This window comes from Stegastes partitus, unplaced genomic scaffold (assembly GCF_000690725.1).
Source record: "Stegastes partitus isolate 25-593 unplaced genomic scaffold, Stegastes_partitus-1.0.2 Scaffold729, whole genome shotgun sequence".
Classification (NCBI taxonomy): Eukaryota; Metazoa; Chordata; class Actinopteri; family Pomacentridae; genus Stegastes; species Stegastes partitus.
Window position 1 is genome coordinate 262585 of NW_007578460.1, and position 20476 is coordinate 283060.

The following is a 20476-nucleotide window of genomic DNA, read 5'->3' on the forward strand; positions in this document are numbered from 1 at the left end:
GTTGCTAAGCTGACATTTAAGTTTGCAAGTTGACCTATTTGTGTATAGACTGCTGTGACGTGGCTGGTGAACAACAAGTGTGTAGTCTGTTTTAGCCTCTTTCTGGCTCTCTGCCCTCCAAGGTGAACATGGTCCAGAAAGAGTTCACTAAAGGTGATTTCAATATGAAAAGATTTAAGGTCAGTTCATGAGAATTAACACTACAGTAAAGGTGAGGTGTGAACTCCAGGGCGGCCCGAGGCAGCCTGACTCCGGAGACACGAGCTCCCCTGAAAACAGGATTTGTGAAATTTTGAAAAACACTGACGTTATGCTACTTTGCTCTGCTTTATTTCTATTTTCCCATCGTGGATCAGGCGGAAAATTACGCTATTATTTTCATGCATGAGGAGGATTCATCGCTAATTAGCTTTAATAAAGTTGCATCCATGCTGTTGCTGTTACACTATCGAAGCACGGCGGCACAATGTCACGAACTTCACTCACTTTAACCCCAAGATCAGAACAAAAACGTCTCTCTCGATGCCGACTGCCGCAAAACAGAAGAACAAACTTCCCCGCTGAGTCTGCAAACCGAATTGTCATAATTAATTTATTAATAGTCAGCATTTATCTGTAATAAATGTTGTGCTGTGATTACTGAAATAAACAGCGTCTCTCCTCGATGCTCTCTCGACCTCTGATGTGCTGAAAGATGCACAGCAGCAGCTAATTTGCATTTATGCTCTTAGTCATATTCATCATATTCTATTATAAGAATAACGACAAACAACGGTAAATGAGTTGCTTCGTAAATGTTGCATCTGTGGTGTAGCTGGAATCAGACGATGCACGCTTTCCACACACGTGCACCAGAGAGCATCGCAACCTCCCAACGTTCCTACAGGACAGTACAAAAGCAATGGAATACACACTGTCCAGTTTACTTTTCTTGTGTAGCCTCAAATTTTTTCCCTGCACTTGGATGTCCATAGAGGGGTCCATAGAAACTCTCACGGACATGAGTGGATGACGAAATTTGCAGCAAGGATGCACCCAGGGATTGGCCTTTATACCACAGTATGGATGGTGCATGCAGTGCCACTGAAATGAACCGCAGAATGTTGCCATTTTAAAGGCTGGATTTAATGTTTAGTGTTGGATTAAATGGCATTTGGAGGTGCAGCATCTCTCTAGACTCTGAAAATTAGTAGTAATCTGCCTATTTGTTTCAAGTCTGTTCATTTGGAATAACTGACAAGAACTTCTTAGTTTTCTTGAACTCTGTGCAATTACAATAAATCTAATCTGGTGATATTCTATTTCGTTTTCAGACCCTAATCCTAATCTCAACCATCTTGCATGCTATTTTAACATTGTGAAATGACACACAAAAGGCCTCAAATGCACAGATGTGACATGCAGAAGAGTTTAGGAGAAGCTACAGTGGAGGAGACCCACTCTAGAACCAGTGTTTGTCCTTTCTGGGCTGCTGTAGAAACATGAAGGACTCCATGTCAGGGGACCTCCTTCCTATGCAGATATGAATGGACCATTTAAATTGAACAAAAACACAGTGATTCATAGTTACAGGTGATTATAAGCCACTGAAAATATAATTATGAATATTATATTGCATTTCTGGGCCTTCAAATGCTCGTATAACTGACCCAAGACAGAAGCTGCTTGTAGTCGTGCCTCATTCATGTTCCCAGACGCCATTTAAGATATAACAGTTAATAACATGACAATACAGACTGAATCCCACCCATTTCCATCTACTTAGTGCATTAATTCAGCTGTAGAAGTTAAAAAAAATACCAAAACTCTAAAAATACTTTCCTGTTTGTGCCCATTTACCTTTGATTCTAACTGTGATCCCAAACTATTTTTAAACTACAAAGAGCAAAACAACGATTAAGACCTCATTAGAAAACACAGACAAATTTAGAAAACAAGTCCTGTAAGTACTCGGAGTAGCTGGAGACGGAGCAGGAAGCAGAAATAATCAGCACTGTTGCATCAAATCAACAGATTAGAAGTGTTACTGACAGAGAGGGAAATGGAGCAACGCTCACACAGCGCTGCCCGAAAAAAAAAAAACTCTCGCTAAGCGGACAACGTGATCCAGATATTTAGGGCAGATTTGGGGTTTCAGTCAGCAGATAGTAGCGTTGATGAACCTCCTGAGAGTGAGTCAGGCGAGGGCCGGAGAGATACTGAGAGGCGTTTGACTGCTGGGCAAAAACGTAATATGGGTCAATGGAGCGCTGGCAGAGATGATGACCAATATGTTCCTCTGTGTGTGTGTGTGTGTGTGTGTGTGTGTGTGTGTAGGGCCGTGCTTGCATGTCTAATTACACATGTGACTGACTTTGCGTGTACATATGTGATGCTTGTGTGTGGTGTATATCTGTGTGTATCCGTGCAGCTGATCTGAAGCCGCTTCATACATCAGACCAATTCAATTACAGCGGGATGAATGTTTGGACCTTTGGCCCAGTGCAGTTAAACACACGACCCTTTGAAGTGCTGTTTACTGACCTCAGACCAGCCTGCCATATATCTTTTGTACAGACAGAAATATGTCCCCACTAAGCTGGGGAGCTACCGTTCTCAGTTACTGATGACTACTTTAATTCTAAAAGTTAAGGTATGTAGTGATTATAGAAAAGACATCATTTAAGTCCCAATACCAGTGCTTAAGGGACCAGTTCAGTTTAGGTACTACAGTAGATGATGCATGGCCCCAGTTTGATGATCAGCAACAAAACATCCTTCAGCCACTTAGAAAACATCTATCTAATTATTGATATCAAGTTTATGCTATATTTAGAATATTTTTTAGCACTTTACTTTGCCATCAGACAGTCTTTTCCAACAGGGAACTGCAACTCCTTACATTCATCTCAAAGCCACCAGACTCCATTGACAAAATCCCAATTTTTACCTTGTGGAAAAAAAATGTGTTTTTGTTCTGCCTCAATTGATCAGTCAGTTTGTTTTTTATTTTGATGTTTTAACATGTTAGTTTGGATCTAAACTAATATGCTATAACATCAAAATGACACAATAACATACGAGCGCCTCACATGTTCTGCAAGATAAAATGACTATTTTTGTCAATGGAGTCTGGTGACTCTGAATGCAGAGGAACAACCGCTTCCATAGGACAAGGGCCGTCTGATGGCAAGGTGAAACGGTAAAAAATATTCTAAATATATCATACACTTAAACTGATATTGATTTTATTTAACTAGGCTTTTATTGAGGTAGCTAAAATTTGCTGACCCCGTCCACAGCATTTCATAGCTTTTGTGCAGGTCCTCCTTTCTGCTTTTCCACACTGAGGGTGTATCTAACACATTGACTACAGTCAATACACTGTCTACTTATACAACCTCCCTTCAAACTTCTTAAAAACTGTTCCTGAATGACATGAACTAATTGAAATGAGAAATTATTTTGTACTGATATTGAAAACTGACAAAACAGTAATTGCTAAAAACAACAACATTGCTCAGAGAAATCTGAACAAACCCTCTGCTCCTCCCCACAAACCGTCCATCTGCAGGTACACAGCGCTCACACCGAACCGTTACAGATGAACAGCTCTCATCTTGCACATCGCCTGCTGTTAGCAGAGTGTGTTTAAAGGGGCACTCCATTGATTTTACACATCAAGGCCTTGGGGAAACTGTTGGCTGCGTCTTTTCATGCAGTTGCACTGTTCAATTTCCGAGCGTCATTGCACTTTACCTCTCCCAAACAGTGGCGGTTTTATCACGTCTGCTCCCGACACCATCATGTCCTCGTTACTGTTGTCTGACTGCTTCTGTCTGTGCAGCCTCGGCCTCCCGGCATCAGCAGCTCTGCGGTGCGATGCAAGCGATGTGTGCTGGATTTGACGAAATCAACCCTGCTGATAACTCTGCTAAGTTGAGCCTAGAGACCTTAAATGTTAAAGGGAATAAATCATACCTTGAAATAATTTCAAACTTTATACAACAACAAACCAAACTTGGTCATGTGTGCCGTCTACAAAAAAATAATTTCCACATTTACATAGTTTTAAATTTGGTGTCGGTCTGTTTTGCAAACTGTGGTATTGGTTGTAAAAGATCTAGTGAGTTGCATGATGAGAAATATACAACCCAGTGTTTTGACCCACATCATGAACTAAAAGTTTGGATATTTCTGCCTCAGCTGCTTCCACTTTGTCCCGTCTTTTAAGGACATCTTCTGATAAACTGTTAACATGCTGTACGTTTGAGCTATAATTTGAGATCTAAAGTCGGTGCGAAGTTGCAAACAGACATTAAAAAAAAGCTTTAATATGAGCAAAAAGTCTTGCCGATGGTCTTGAAATGGCTGCAAACTGAAGAGGATCTGAGGGAAATGAAAGGGAAAACAAGTTCCTGAGAAGTTTGAGCTCAGCTGGAGACTGATCTGTCGCAGACACACACTTGCCGAGTTTATCTGTTGCAAGCTGAGCCACAGCACATGTCAGAAGCTGTCGTCTTCGCAGCTCAAGTCGCATATCGGCGGTCAAGCTCACTCAGCCGAAGCGAGACAAAATTGAGTTGGTGTTCAGTTTGAGCACCCTTTTATGACGACAGTCATTCTGTTAGATGTTAACCGTAAACCTCGGTCGGTTCGTACAAACACTCTGCGATGTGATCTCCTGTTTTCAAGCTATCTGCGGCATCTCCGGCGCTGGCTCCCCCTGTCCCTCTGACTGATGGAATCTGACAGCGTCGGTGTCATAAATCGCTTCCTCCTCTGGAGCTGCAGGACCGAGGACCATATTGGGAGAAACAGATGAGAAAACTGAGGGAGGGAAAGAACGAGGGTGTGTTTGTGTGTGTCAGGGACTGAGAGGACAGCGGGGACGGTGTTTATGTTCTGCCTGTGTAGAAAAAAGGCAGATGTGGGAAGAGAATGACGACGAGGGAGATGAAAAAGAAACTAAAAGAGTGGTCAGGAGAAAAGAGACAGAAAAGGAAAGAGAGACAAAAACAGAGTGAGAGGTGGACAGAGAAAAGGAGAAGGAGGTGGAGGAGAAACTGAGCAGAGAGAGAATGAGTCAGAACCTTACAGAGCCTGCCAGTATGGAAACGAGTCGGGCGAGCCAGGTCAAATTTACTGGTGTGTCTGTGTGTGTGTCTTGCAGCTTGATGTAATTAAGGGAAGCTTTGAGCACCAACAGCAGTTCGTATCCATTTTAGATTTCATGATCACATCATGGAAACACAATCGGGTACGCACTTAGGAGCACACACGCATAATAAAACCCGCACATGCACACACACACACACACAGGATTATTGGTGTATTAGGGATCACTTGGAAGTCAAAGAGCGTGGGGTCGTGGAATCAGGCCAGAGGTCAAACACACAGGAGATTTACGGCTGCAGAGAAGGCCGGGACAAAAGACAAAAACACACACACACACACACACACATGCACAGACACACAGTTTGTTTTTGCCAAGAGTCGTCTCATCTGACATATTCGAGCGTTGACTACACTCACACCAATGCACAAATTCGTTTTTTGGCCGCGTTCATTTAGCTGCAGGTTAAGTAAGTTTTGACTGTTTGGTTCATGGTGCCAACACAAACACAAACACACACACAGTCACGCAAACAAAGACACAGTCATCAGGATTTATTGATCTTTATGTGGTCGCGCTCCATTGAACCAGTTCAGAGTCTTTCAGCGTGCTCGGCTTCAGTTTTTGTCGGCCTCAAATTCCTTTAATTACTTTCGGCTCTTGCAGACTTGTTGAGAGGAAATCTCCGCTTTTAATATGCAAAATTAGTGGAGTTATGGTGTTGTTATTATGTTTTTTCCTTTCCGCAAAACACAACCAGATGCACACAGAGTTCATCTGATTCCAAATCTGCCACAGATTGATTTAACTCTTTAAAGTTATAACGGCTTTTCATGTCCGTTATTACGATATGTGAAGTCTGGGGCTCGTTAACTCTGAAGTTAAAGAACACACCGACCAGAAACCTTTGAAACTTTGAGCAAGAGGTGCTGCAGAAATACCATTGATATGCTAAACTGCAATTGGCAACACTTGATTTAGTGCTTAGCGGTAAACTTACACATTTTGGCATCACCCAGATTGATCAACTACAGATGAAATTTCAATCTGTTCCTCAGAAAAAGTTGGTCTACATGAAATTACACACAAAAACCTCTCATTTGTTGATCCCCGCAAAGGAAGTCTTGCTGGAAACATGATAATAAATTCAACACCACTCGTCCCCAAACGTTAAACATAAATGCACTGTGTTTTCTTTTTTGTCTCTGTTATCGAATAATAATAACTTCATTTATAAAGCAGCTTTTAAAAACAGAGTAAAGTGCTTTGACAGACAGGCCCCAAAAAAGAGGATGCTCATTAAGATAATATTACAGCAGAAACACAGTAAAGCAGTGGAGAAACAGAGGTAAAAAAAAAAATGCAAAATGTAGAATACAGAATTTCACTATAGATTAATTCATAAAACAAACACCAAGTGATACAAATAAAACAAGAATGGGAAAAATATAAATCCACGAATACAGTCGTGACTCGATAATCTGACCCTTAACAATCCTAAACCTGCTATCCGACAGGTTTTTAGGAAAAACGAACAGAACCCATAAAAACAGCCTTAACATAGCAACAGCCTTGGATTCTGACTCCAACATGACATTTAATGTCACCAATCAGGATGACGGCGTATTATCTGACTGAACAATCCCACAGATTGGCTACGTTCACACTGCAGGACTTGATGCTCAATGAGGATTTCTTTGTGAGTTCCTTCACGTTTCCAGTTCAATACGACTTGTATGTGATCTGCTGTGTGAACTTCATACGACCCAAAAGTGTCCCGCATGCGCAGAAGAGGACACGACGACGTCACACGCAGCGAGCGTGCTCAGTGTTTATGGAAGTAAACATGGATGGTAACGGTGGAGCGTATCTGCCACTCCCCCGCCGCCACCGATGGAGGAAACAGAAGTGTGAGCGCTAACTAAACTAGCATCAGCAGCCAAGTACTGCCTGTGTGTTCCAGCCAATTCCACCCCATCGGAGCGCCCGTGCACAAGCGCACCAGTCAGTTAGGCTGAAATCCAGCGATGCGTAGTGTTCTAACAATACACTAGTTATTATAACAACTATAAACAATAATTAACAACTAATGAGCCTTCCAGCATCAAGCCCTCCTTGTATCTCGACCTCCGTCTTGACAATCCGACAGCCTTGCTATCCAACGTTAAAGAAGGTTTTACATTTAGTGTCGGATTATCGAGTCACGACTGTATATATATATATATATATAAGGTATAGCTAATGGATGAACAGACAGTACACTCATGCACTCTATCTTAAATGCTGATTTTTCCACCAAACTTCATGTGAATCTATTAGTGGCTATAAGTGGATGCTGTCCCCCCGACTGGCACAGCCCCTGTTTCCCATATCCACTTAATTTTCCATTATTATTTGAGTGCATTAAGATGAATCCATGTGTCAGCCTCTTGAGGGCAACCTGACCGTCTTTTGAGCTAATTTGCCGTATTCTGCTGTAGCAAGTGTGACACAGGACACATCTGCAAATCGGTAATTGGTTTGCAGTTTATGGTGCTGTGAGTGCTCTCCGGGGACGCGGGGCTTTATGTAAATAGGCTTTGCTTACATTCGTATCCGCGGATCTGTGCTCAATGAGTCATTTGCAGCGCTAACCAGCCTCGCTGTCTATATAATAGCACGAAGGTCTGGCGCAGTCTGTCGACAACAGAGACAGACAACTGCAGAAAATGATGCGGAAATGTGACAAGAAAACAGAGACGTGCTAAATTAGGCACACAGGAGGCGAGTATGTGCACCAACAAAGTGTGCTTTTCTGCCTAGTTTGTGTGCAGAATCTGCAGTGTTTCCCACTTTCGGCAACACCGTTTGTGAACTTGTAAATGAAACAGAAGATAATTTGTTCATAGATGCTTGCCACGCTTCTCGTCATACTTTGCCACTTTGGCCTAAACTATGGAAAAAGAAAAACTTCATCCAACAAAACGTCTCAAATGTATTTAAACATGATTATCGAGGGCCGAAGCGGTCGTATTCCTCGTACGCCAAAAGGAGAACACCGATAATGCCGTCATGTTTTCAAATCCCTTTTCAAACCGAGGGATTTAGCTTTACTGGCTGATTGAATGGTCCAGTTTTTTCCTCTCCCGTGTGGCTGCTAATAAGGTTATAATGGTTCCATCTGCATAATGGAAGCCGATGTAGTGATATTTTATTTAAGCTGGTTTGTTTTGAATGTGCTGCAGAGGACTCGGTGCCTCGGGGAAATCTAGGAGGATGGCTGATGAAAGACAAAAAGCATGTGACCTAAAATAACACAACAATTGCATGTTTTCAGACGGAGTTGGCTCGCACTGTAAGATCTGTATCTTTTTGTTTATTTATGCGTTTGATTTTTCTGAGGGAGTTCCTCTAAACCGAGTCACTCGCCGAGCTGCCCGGTCTTTCAGACGCGATGAGCATGTTGCAGCACAGAGCTCCCGTCTTCATCATCTGGTTTATTTTTCATGATCTGTCTCCCATTTGATCAACGTATGTCGTATTTACTCAATCGACAGACAGTCGCTGGTGACAGGCAAAGACTGGTGACGCTAGTCTACTCGTTGTACAAAGAAATCCACAACAATACATGTGAATGTAAAGGAAGGGATGGGTACAAAATGTTTGACAGTAGGTGGTTGTCCACTGCAGGACTTTGGGGCAGATCAGTGTTCATGCAAATAATACAGAAGATTGACCTTTTGTGGTTTTATGTTTTCATTGCAGTGGAAGGATTTGAAGTTAATGTCCCATAGCAACAAAAATTAGTAACTAATGGACATAACTCCAGTTTTATGGGAGACTATATGGTGAACTTTACGTTGATGTTGGCGATGGCCGAGAGGAGAGAACCGTTACTGGAAGAGGAAATCCAAAGAGCGTTAAAAATGACGCTTAGCCCGTCAGTTTTGAGTTTTGTTGCCCAGAAGTCCCAGCATTGGATCAGTTTTTTCTTCCCCAACAATGAACCTGAGAGAGAGGTCCTCTGGGGGAGAGTTCTTACTGTCAGAACATGCATGGCAAATTGCTTAATACCAAATCCCGCTACTAATGTCAGCCTTATTATCTGCCTTTACAAGCCTTAACAAAATCTTTTGGTCTAAACAGTCCTCCACAACACCCCACCCCATGCACAAATATATTCAGTGTGGCCTAAAACCAAAGAAAAGCTCCACACCAGCAGGTCCTGTCCATTTTAGCTGGTGAGCGCTTAAAGCGAAGGTATTTCAAGGCCTTTTATTACAGGTTTCATATATCTGAGTTGTCATCATCAACTAGTGATCTTCTCTTCTCAGCCCGAGGAGATAAAGCTATTTAATATTCCATAACTACATCTCACTTCCAGTATAGCAAATCTAAACTGACACATTTCACTGCTTTGCAAAGGTCTCGGAGATGTTTCTTTCCCATCCTGTAATAACGTCAGGGAGGTGTCTGATTGGTCCCAAATTCACTCTGGGAGTCTGAGATTACACCAAGAGACGGAGGACGCTGAGACTGACTTAATCCAAAAGGACTGTGGCAGCTTCTCCTACATGCTCAAAACAACCCACCTGCCAAGTACCTCCAAACACTTTGTGCGAGCATGAAGTCTGCATGAAATCTGTGCACAGTCCTGTAAGTGGTGTAACAACATCCAGGGCAGTAGTGATGTCTCACACAGCTATTTTTCATTAACTTTAACTCAGTCAGGCATCTTTTCCTTGTTAAAATGAAGCAACTATAAACTCTTATCCTCTGTCTTCATTAAAGTTTTAATCTGATGAGATCAAACTTTGTGTCCACAGTCTTTCCCCTCCTCTCTGTCATTTTTTTCAAATCAAGTCCATTTTTTTTTTTAATCCTGCCCTCAGCCTGACCCGTGGTTTCCCTTCCCCACCCACAACCCTCCAGCCAAATGAGAAAGTTTGCTGTTTTATTCAAAAAAGAAACTCAAATGAGGTTTTGGTTTGGTGCCAGTGTCAGACTTAGTGTAATGTAGTTTTCGGAGGCCACACGCTGTACCCTCTCCTGTCCTCTGCTGGCCCTTCGTCCTCACATCCGCTTGACTCACTTTTTCCTTCCTGCTCATTCTCTGCAGTTATTGCGTAAGAAAATCTGCTTCGCTTCAAGGAAGAAAGGTTTAAAAATAGTGTTGTTTTCATGCAAATCTGGGGTTTATATTAAAATATGCAGTAAACACCCTGCTGTGCCCTCTCCTGTCAGTCCACACCCGGCTCTGTCGGGTCCGGCCTTCTGTTTGGACGTTCGCTCCCGCTCTAACTTTCCAAAGACCTTTTTTTTAAAAAATACATCTGCTTGCTCTCCCTCCATACGGCAAAAGAAACCCTGCTTCCCCCCTGAGGTGAGCATTAAACATTAAACAGAGAGCAAGCCCTACTATCACACAAGCAGCACAATCCTAAAGCTTCAGTGCTTCCATCAGAGGTCTTCATGGGTTCACTTGGTTCATGGACCATCCAGACTCTGTTCAGCAGAGCCGGGTGTGGTAGGGTCTGGTTTTACTGCTGCAGGTCTGAGGTCCATGTGTCAGTATATTCGATAAGTGAGTGGATCTGAATGGAGGTTTAGGCCTAAACCCTCGGACCTGTCAGTCCTGCATGACCCTCGCACGCTCCCCTGTCCTGCCCTGGATTTCTTCTCACTACCCCCCTCGTCTCCTCCATTCTCAGCCTCCATTACCCCTCATCAAAACCAACAGGGGGTCTTATTAGAGGGCCACAGCCCCATCTGCACCATTGTCATCCTCTGCAAGTTAAAGACTCTCTCTTTTTCCATGCCATGTCTGCCTCTCCCTCCCTTGGCCCAGCGGGCCGGCCTAATCAGGTAAATATTGAGAGGATTTGTGAGCGCTTTGTAATGTGGCTTGGGCCGCCCCAATGCTAATTCTTCTGTATTCCTGCCGGGCCGCGACGTCGCTTTAAATGCGTCTGTGGTGAGCCGCGGCAAGGGAGATAATGACGGGTTAGGGAGGGAAAAAAACTGTGCTGTGGGACACAATGGGAAGGCCTGTGGGACGCGTGGGAGGATTTACAGGAGGGAAGGAGCGGGAACGAGTGAAGCAGGCCGATGCGTCGCAGAGGAGACGAGTCGGGTGCTTTTGAAAGATTTTTGACAGGAGAAGTTTTTCTCGTCCCCGATGAGGAGTCATTCCCAATTTGATTTCTTCTCCTTGCAGCTGCTCTAGACGTGAGATTTTTGGAGGAGGAGGAAATCCAATCCTAAAGATTGTCTTCAAAAGTCAGCCAAGAGCGACTTCCTCCTGCGTCATCTTGTTAAGCTATTTTCTAATGGATAGGGTTGAATCCGTTGTGTATTTATCTTATTGTCAGCACCACCTACCCCGCAACAACCCCAGAACTAATAACATGTTAGTCATCTCCCGGTGCTTTTTTGACTTCTCTGCCTTGTCTGCGGCTCCTAATGCTAAGCTAATTGATTGCTGGTGAAGACATTGATCTTTAACCGTATTGACCAAAAGGGAAGACCTCCCTCTGTTGGAACGAAGCAGGTCCTTTACTCTACAGCCATCTGATGTAATTTCTCTCCAGCTTAAATGTCACAAAGATGATTTCCAGCGAGTTGTTTTTTCCAACATTCATCCCTAACAAGTGTTTTAAGAGACAGCGTCAGTGGCAGAAATGTACTCACAATGAAGTATGAAGTCATAGTCTTGGTTTTGTGTGTTTAACAAAACTGAGATGGTGAACATCACACCTGCTTCACGTGATAACATCATGTAGAGCCTGTGAGAATGTTAGTGTAAGTATTTACCGCACAGAGCCACAGGCAGGACTGTAAACTTTTAGTCTTTTCAAAACCTTTTGGACGTTAATGGAGCCCTGTAGCTTAGAGGGAAAAGATATATCAGTTTTTGGCTACACAGTCCATACTTGTTAGCAGTGCTCATCGCTGGCTTTGGTTTCCTCATTCCTTTACAATTATAACAAGATCACAACATTCACTCTGGACGACTCACTTTCCCTCGTAATGTCAAAGAAAAGTAAAGAAAAAAAAAAAAAACCCAGTTGCACAAACTGAAAGGAGAGACGAGATTCAGCTGGAGGCGCTCGGCAAAGTGCAGGAGGGCGGGAGGGAAGACGAGGAGGTAGAGAGCCAGTGAAGGAGAAAAAGAAATCTTCAAGAAGACGAGCAGCAGGAGCGAAGGAGCGGGAGGCAGGGAGGGAGGCAGGGAGGCAGGGAGGCAGGGAGGCAGGGAGGGAGAAGGACAAGAAAATGGGGAGCTGGCCACTAAAGCAGAATTGTGTCCCTGTGGACGGCTCAGCGAAGATGCATGCGTGTGATGGCATGACATATCAGCGCCGCGTCTGCTCCGTTTGCCGCTCAGCTGGGTTGCCATGGCGACCAGCACATCCTCGCTTCTTCACTTTATGCATCCCTCTCTCTTTTTTTTTTTACTCCATCCCTCCCCCACCCACTCCCTCCCTCCCTCCCTCCACCCAACTCCGACTTACATAAACCTCTCCTTTGTGCGAGCGCAGAAACACTCGGAGGTTGAGTGCATCGAAGTCTCCTAGAAAATGTGATATCGGGCTTCATCGCTCCTCTCTCTTTCGCTCTCTCGCTTTCTCGCATATGCCCACACTCAAAATGTCTCCTGGCTCGTTGCCAGCGCTTCCCTTTAGCTGGTAAAATAAAGGCGTGAAGGATTCAGGAAGGATGCAGGAAGTCGGCCGGTGAAAGAAGCCTGCTTAGCATGTAGAGAGCGTAGCCGGAGCGTCCGTACACCCCGACACCTCCGTTCACTTTACATTCGCTCATCTGTGTGTGCGTGTTGATCTCCAGTCCAATAGGTGACAGGAAAAGAGGGGATATGCAGTTAATTGTTTTGCTAATTAAAGTTCCTTATCACTCATTTTTGCGGTGCGATCACATCAGCGCAGCGTTTTATGCATTCGGTCGGAAATGTGGTTTCGTGCCGAATGAAAATGTTTCTGTCGTCGTTTTGTTCATGAACGGAGGCTGATGGAAAACTTTGAGTGTCGCAAACAACAAGAAAATCTGATTTTCTTTCTGAAGTGCAGCTGTAAATATGCACCCTTTTTTGTTTGTTATTTTATAGAAATACCCTTTAAATCATGTTTATTGATGGGGTCAGAGAAGAGTAAAGGATGTGAATCTTCTAATGTGTTGAGCGAATGGTGGATGTAAATGGAAGCCCCATCCTTAAACATATCCTCCTTTATTGTTTATTTTAATCTTAATTGAACCATAATTTACAAAATGAGCATTATTCTGTATGAAGGAAGCCTCAAAAATAGCAATTGAGTTAACAAACCCATCAGGAAAATGTTTACTGAGATAACAAATCAAGGGAGAAGTTGAGTCATTTTCATATAGACTTGTGACAATGTGACTTTTTTCTGCAACCAGAGGAGTCGCCCCCTGCTGGACATGAGAAAGAATGCAAGTTCAAGACGCTTCACACTGACCTCGCCAGCTAACTTGTGATTGACAGTTTGTTATCACTGTGCATAGTGTTCGTGGGATCGCCACTCAGATCCACCTGCTGGTTTTAAAAGTTCAAGATGAACAAATTCTAAACTCAGGGCTTCATAGCATCAGTCCACAAACCGATTGGTGATGTCACACTTGCTACATCCATCTTTTTTTTTTTTTAAATCATCTATAAGCCTTAGAACTGGAAGCAGGGGGAAACATGTGACCACGCTCTGTCTGAATATCAAAAGTGCACCATAATACAGATTATATCACAGCCTTAGAGTGAGTTTAGCTATTTCTTGATGAATAACGGTTTCTTCGTCCACCCGGCGACTCTGTGCAGCATCTCTGCTGGTTGCCTGGCAACCTCACGACGAAAACCAACTGCAGCCAGCTGTTGTTCATCTAGAGATAATTACAGCATGTAACTTTCCGTGAAACAGCATTTTGTGTTTAGCGGTGAACCTCAGAGGTGTTCATCGTCATGTTTGTCAAGTTGCAGAGCCAGACTCATTATTTACCCTTGGTTCCAACCTTTATGCGAATCAAGCTAAATGCATTATGGCTTCATCTCAGATATTAGAGTTGAACTGATGTGCTCATCTAACTCTGCTCGTCTAAAGCGAAGAAACTAAATGAAACCATTATTTTAACCCACGCAGCAGGTTAGGGTTAGTCAGTGAAAGTGTCTTCTGCTATATCTCTAAAACCAGAGATAAACCTTCTAATGGGAATGTTTTCAGTATGTCCTCTGGTCACGTACACAAGCCACACATTTCTCCACTCATGTGACAGTGAGGCAGCGTTGCTCGGTAGCCATTATAGTCTCATTAAGTGGTAAAATAGATTTGCCATTTTACACGCCAAACAGTCTGTAGACGAAGCCATCTGCCTCTGTTGTCGATGTCCCCGGGCAGACACTGTACTCTGCCAAACGGCTATGAAGGGACTCTGGGACTCAGATGGCCTCCGTGTGTGTGTGTGTGTGTTTTTTGTGTGTTTGCGTCCACACATGTGCCCATAATGTACATCCACACATGGATGCCCTTATGCATTGTGCCAGCTCTGATAAACGTCTTTTCTGACCATGTATGTTTCACAGAGACTACGTGTGACCGTCGGTGTGTTTGTAGACAGAACATCACCTCAGGCTGTTTATTCTTTTTCACTTTCTATTTTCAGACACATAAAGCGGCGACATTATGGCTTTTGAATAAAGCGTCGTTCAAAACCTGCGGCCGGCTAACGCTCCTGCAGTAGATGACTTCACGATAACCATAAAGATTTATGTAACGTGCAACATGCTGCGGGATTTTTGAAGTTTTGTTTATTTGTTTTAGATTCCACACCAAAGTAATTAAAGATAATCAAAAGCAGAGGGCGAATCCTGAACATTCATAAACACACGGAGGCATTCAAGTAGTGCTTAAAAGCCAGATGTATGAATGATCACTGCCGTAAACTAAAACTGACACGCTTACACACAATGCTCCGAGGAATCGCTGAGATGTGGTTTCAACCCACTAATCATGACCTCTTTTGTCGCTCTGTTTTTCTTCCCTTTCTGCTCTCACCAAATTTCATTTCACACCTTTTATCTTTCCCCTCTCCCTCCTCTCTCCTCCCCCCGCGACGTCTCCATATCTCAAAACCTTTCCTCTGTCATTTATCATTTTGTTCTGCTCTGTTTCCTTCCCCTGACCTCCATTTTTCTCTTCACCTGGCTCGTATTTTTTCTTTCAACCTGTCCTCTGTACCCGCTCTTTCTTCTCTGTCTCTGTCTCAGATGTAACGTCCAGGATTACATCTGGCACAAGGGTGCCCGCTGCGAGTCGGTGGTGACCGAGTTCCAGGTGATGTGTCTGGCCGTGGGCGCCTCGGCTCTGGTGGTCCTGCTGCTCTTCATGATCATCGTCTGCTTCGCCAAGAAGCTCCACGTGCTCAAGACGGAGAACAAGAAGTTGCGCAAGCGCAGGTGAGGCTCCATCCAGAGTCGGAGCTGTTTTTTACAACAGCACGGCTTTTGGTTTTAGAAGTAGTCTGATATTTTGGAAAGAAGTTTTATTCACTTTCTTGGTTGGAATTAGATGAGAAAATTGATACCACTTGTGTGCACATGGTAAATAACAGCAGCCAGTTAGCCGAGCTTAGCACAAACACCAGAAACAGGAGGAACCATCTAGCGTCCAAAGGTAACACAATCTGCCCAAAAATGCCTTTAAAACACACCAATTATTATCATATACAAAGCCTGTTTTTTATGTTTGGAGTCATTTCTGCCATTTTTTTTTTTACCCCAATTTTTATTTTGCAATTTAAGGTGCAGATCCTCTTATCTTTGGACAGAGCCAGGCTAGCTGTTTCTCCCCGTTTTCAATCTTTGTACGAAGCAAACCAGCTGTTGACAGTAATTTGACATTTAGTGTAAGGTAGTCGCAACATCTGACAACATACAGACACTTAATCCAAAGAAAAAGGAAAATTGTTCAATAGAATGTTTGATTGATTCATGTAAATGCATCAGATGCAAACTGCTATGAAGGCACATAACAGATATGCAAACTTCTCCCTGGCTCATACCTCGATAGCAGAGCCCCTTCGCCATCCATCACTTCACATCCATGCAGGTCTCCCAAGGCCTGCTAGTCCACGGCCACCTTGTTAAATAAGGTGGTTCGATTCAATGTAATGCCAAGGTCGATCAGTGGTTAGCACCGTCGCCTCGCAGCTAGAAGGTCGCCGGTTCACGAAGATTTTTAATGATCTGAAGAGAGGACATCCTTGGACCCTTTGACAAGCCTGACTGTCTTTTTGGGAACCACTGAGCTACAGTGTCTCAGCTTAGATTCAAATTCTGCTGGTGTTTCTTAAATATCCAGCATTTATATCACCTGGCCCTGCTGTACAGACATGAGGGTCGTACTGATGAACTCTTCACAATAAAGCACCTCAGCACCTTTCCTAAAATGTCAAACTACCTTTAACTTCAAATACTGGAAGCTGTTTGCCTCCATTCTTTATAATGCATTGTCTAGCCCCAGCTCAGATGGATAATTCAGTCCAAAGAAAAAGCATTAAAATATATTTAGTCCGTCTTCAGTCTGTCTGTCTATCCATGGAGGCAAATCTTCAGTATGGGAAAGATCTTCCAAGTCTGCAAAGTAAGAAGTTTCTATTGAAGAAATATACAAACCCAGGTGAAACTCCCCTTTTTCAGATTCTTCTTTTTGTGTGGTACACATCCTGCGGGCTTCACACTCTCAGTCGGTGGATTCATTTGTCGAAGTTTAAAAGATCAATCAACCAAAACTAAAAGCTGAAGCGTTTAGCGCCTTGCTCAGAGCCATTGTGATGCAGCAGATTTATTATCAGTGACCCAGCAGACACTGAGTCTCAGCTGCGCTACATTAACCCCTCATCGATGTTAAAGATTGAACCAGAAAACTGTGTTTCTTTGGCTGGCGCTGCCTCTGGGCCGAGCTGCAGCCCGGGCTCGTGTTCAGTGTGGAGTTTAGAGAATGACACAGGCTGATACAGAGAGAGAGAGAACACAGAGGGGGAAATGTGTTTTTCTTAGAGATAAAATCTAAAAAAGAAAAAAAAGAAGGGAAAAAAGCCTCTGGTCCAACAGTATTAAATACTCATTTAAATTCAATCAATATGTCAGTGTTGTCTAGAAGTCTTAGAAGAGGAGAAGTAGCTGGGAAGTTTAGACGCAGCAATCCAGAGTAAGACTGTGGCACATATCCATCCATCCATTATCTGTACACCGCTTAATCCTCACTATGGTGGCGGGGGGCTGGAAGGTCAGGTAACCAGTCTATCACACTTAGAGACAGACAACCAAGCACACTCACATTCACACCTACGGACAATTTACAATCACCAATTAACCTCAGCATGTTTCTGGACTGTGGGAGGAAGCCGGAGAACCCGGAGAGAACCCACGCTGCACGGGGAGAACATGGAGACTCCACGCAGAAAGATCCTCACCGGGATGTGAACCGGCGACCTTCTAGCTGCGAGGCAACAATGCTAACCACTGAACCACCTTGCAGCCCGTGGCACATATCTGTGCTGTGAAATCTGCTGATTAATCAGAAGGAAGCGATCTCTTAATTCACAACAACTCATAGTTTCTTGTGGAAAATAACATCCTGCAAAGTTGGTTTTCTCGGTTAAGAGAAGCATTAAGCACTGACTGTACAGTAGGAGACAGAAAATAAAACGTCTTTATATGTCATATTATCTCCACTTTCATTCCGTCTCCGCTTTCAGCATCAACCCAAATTCATTTGAAAACGGCAGAAGCAATTCTGTGCTTTCAGCTCAGGACAGTCTCCTAAATTTAAAGCGACGTCAGTATTACCTTCCTCAGCCCCAGGCGGTAGCGAAAAATAATGACTTGTGAAGCAGACTCATCTTGGTCCAATATTTCTTCCTCCTCGTCTTCTTCTTCCAATGGGTGGGAGATGGAAAGCTGGCTGTAGATTTGAGCCGGCCGTTTGCTGTAGAGAGCATCTTTCCTGTGACTGACTCACAGAACATTAGGATTTTTCTATAAAAATGTAGATACCAGGTGAGGGAATTCAAGCCTGAGGGAGACATCAGCGGTCTTGGCGATTATCACAGTTTATAAAACATATGTTTAAGGTCTCCATTACAGAATTTTCCCACCAGAAAGCGAGGTCATATTTTAACTGTAAAATGTTGCTGTTACTGTTGACAACTAATTTAAAGTGAGGAAACAGGAGGAATCTAGAAGATGTTTAATGATCTGAAGAGAGGAGATCCGTGGACTCTTTTTGGGAACCGCTGAACTACAGCGTCTCAGTTTGGTTCGAGGAAGGCTGGAGATTTTGCAACCTAAACTTTTGATTTTGGCTCAATTCTAAATCTACAATTTAATCCTAATTAGAAATGTTTAAATGTCTTGGATCAGAAGTTTGGAAATGATGCAAGAGAAGCTTCAGTAAAATGTCAGGAGCTCACAGGAGAATAACAGTAGAAGATTTTTTTGGGGGGAAACATGAAAGCGGAGAAAACAACCGCATGTGTCCTTCACGGGAGCAAAGAAAAATGAGGCAATTGTTGTTCCCTGACTGCTGGAATTGTTATTCACAATAACTTCTCGCGTCTCGCAGTGACATTTATCGCTCTCACATGCGGTAAATAAAGGCTGGAAAAACATCTGAAACACATTGGCTGGGATCGTATTTTAATTTTTCAGTGAGCTAAGCGAGTCGCATCGTTCTGAACACACGAGCCAGATTCATGTCAGAGAAGCAGAAGCATCAGGTTGTAAATGGGAGGCTACGGTTTAAATCATTGCTGTTTTAAGAGGCGGGCCCGGTTCATTCCTCATGTAGATCCTGTACGACGGCGCAGAAGGTTGTTCAACGGAACCAGATAGGACGGTGAATCCTCAGGTTAAAGATCTAAAACGAGACTTTTGATGTGTTACTCAAATAGCACCACCGTTTCCTAAATCAAACAAAGACCACATTTCAGCACATGAGCACATATTGATCCTATTTTACAGCGTTGTAAGAGCGAGGACGTAACATGCCGTTCATTAACGTCTAGGACTGGAAACAGTGACACAAATTGAGAAGCAGGTTTTATTATGCTGCACATTCACTTTGCAAATACTTCCAGAACAGCAGAAAGTGTTGTCGAATGACCTTCTTGGTTTCTTTTAAAGATTTAAATCTTATCCAGGGGAAAAATCAGATGCTCGAAAATAAATGAGAGGCACAAACTGAGTCTCCAATGTCTTAGAGAGGGAGATAAACAGATATGAAAGGAGGATGCAACAAAAAAATAAAAATACAGGTAAGGAGGAGGATGAGGAGAGTCAATGAGGCGGAGGAGGCGGGGGATGGGCAACAAAGACGGAGACAAGGACAGTCTGAGAGAGATGAGGGGGGGAAGGAATGCAGGAGGAGAGGTGGAAGGAGGAGGAAGGAGGTGGGAAGGGCAGCTGATGGCGAGCAGCCGGCAGAAAAGCCGATGACAAGACAGATGAAGGAGGCAAGCGAGACAGTCGCTGCGCTCTCTCGGAGAAAGATAGGACCAGTAAAAGGCTCTTTATGGCTTTATAATTAATGCGTGGGATCAAGCTCCAGCGAGTCCCCACGTAAAGGTGCTTTTCAGACATTTCAGAAAGCAGGAAACCTGAAGGGTTCTACGTGGTTCAGGATTCTGAACGCCTTCGCTGCCTTTTACTGTATTGATTAACTGATTGATGTTTTTTGCCAGACCGATGAGGTCACAGTCATAAAATCTTCCCATTTCAGAGGCTAGTGCAGGAGAACAATTGGTCATTTTTTAAAATATTCATCGGCTTGTCATTGTGGTTACGTGAATGCATGCATACAGTGGAGGGCGATAGAGAAGCCAAGAATAGAGGAATAAATGACTACATGAGAAGTTAAAGACAAAACATGCGGTTGTTGAGAATGTCGATTTGTAAGCTGGCGTTGGAATGGATGACATTAAACTGAGAGGTGTTTCTGTGTCCTCAGCATTTACTTACATGTGGAGGGCAGAATATTAAAACCACCTCTGAATATTAGTGACTGTAACCTCAGTGCTAGAACATATATTTGAATTAACAACCTTGATGACACTGGTGAATAACTGGCAGACTTTACAGCAGAGGAGTTGTGTTGGACTGCATTGGACTGCACAGGTAATAAAGTGGAGGCATATGCAGCATACATAGGGTAAATACAGCACAATGAAGCATTAAAAATATGTATTGAATATGTAAAAATACACACACGTTGCTTAGCAGTAAGCACAAATGCTCTTATGTGTAACCCTCACAGTGCTATAAAGCCCATGTAGAAAGCATCAAGGCTCAACAGTTCCTAATAAGATGTTACTGATATCACA

The 20476-nt window shown here is 43.4% G+C and overlaps 1 protein-coding gene across 5 annotated transcripts in view; it reads left to right on the forward strand.

Moving 5' to 3' along the window:
* cspg5a (chondroitin sulfate proteoglycan 5a) overlaps nt 1–20476 on the forward strand; it is a 67831-nt gene that overhangs the window by 29586 nt on the left and 17769 nt on the right. For all 5 annotated transcript variants that reach the window (XM_008291280.1, XM_008291282.1, XM_008291281.1 and 2 more), the window contains exon 3: nt 15363–15551. In XM_008291280.1, the coding sequence (XP_008289502.1) occupies nt 15363–15551 (189 nt within the window). The remainder of the gene's footprint in view (nt 1–15362; nt 15552–20476) is intronic.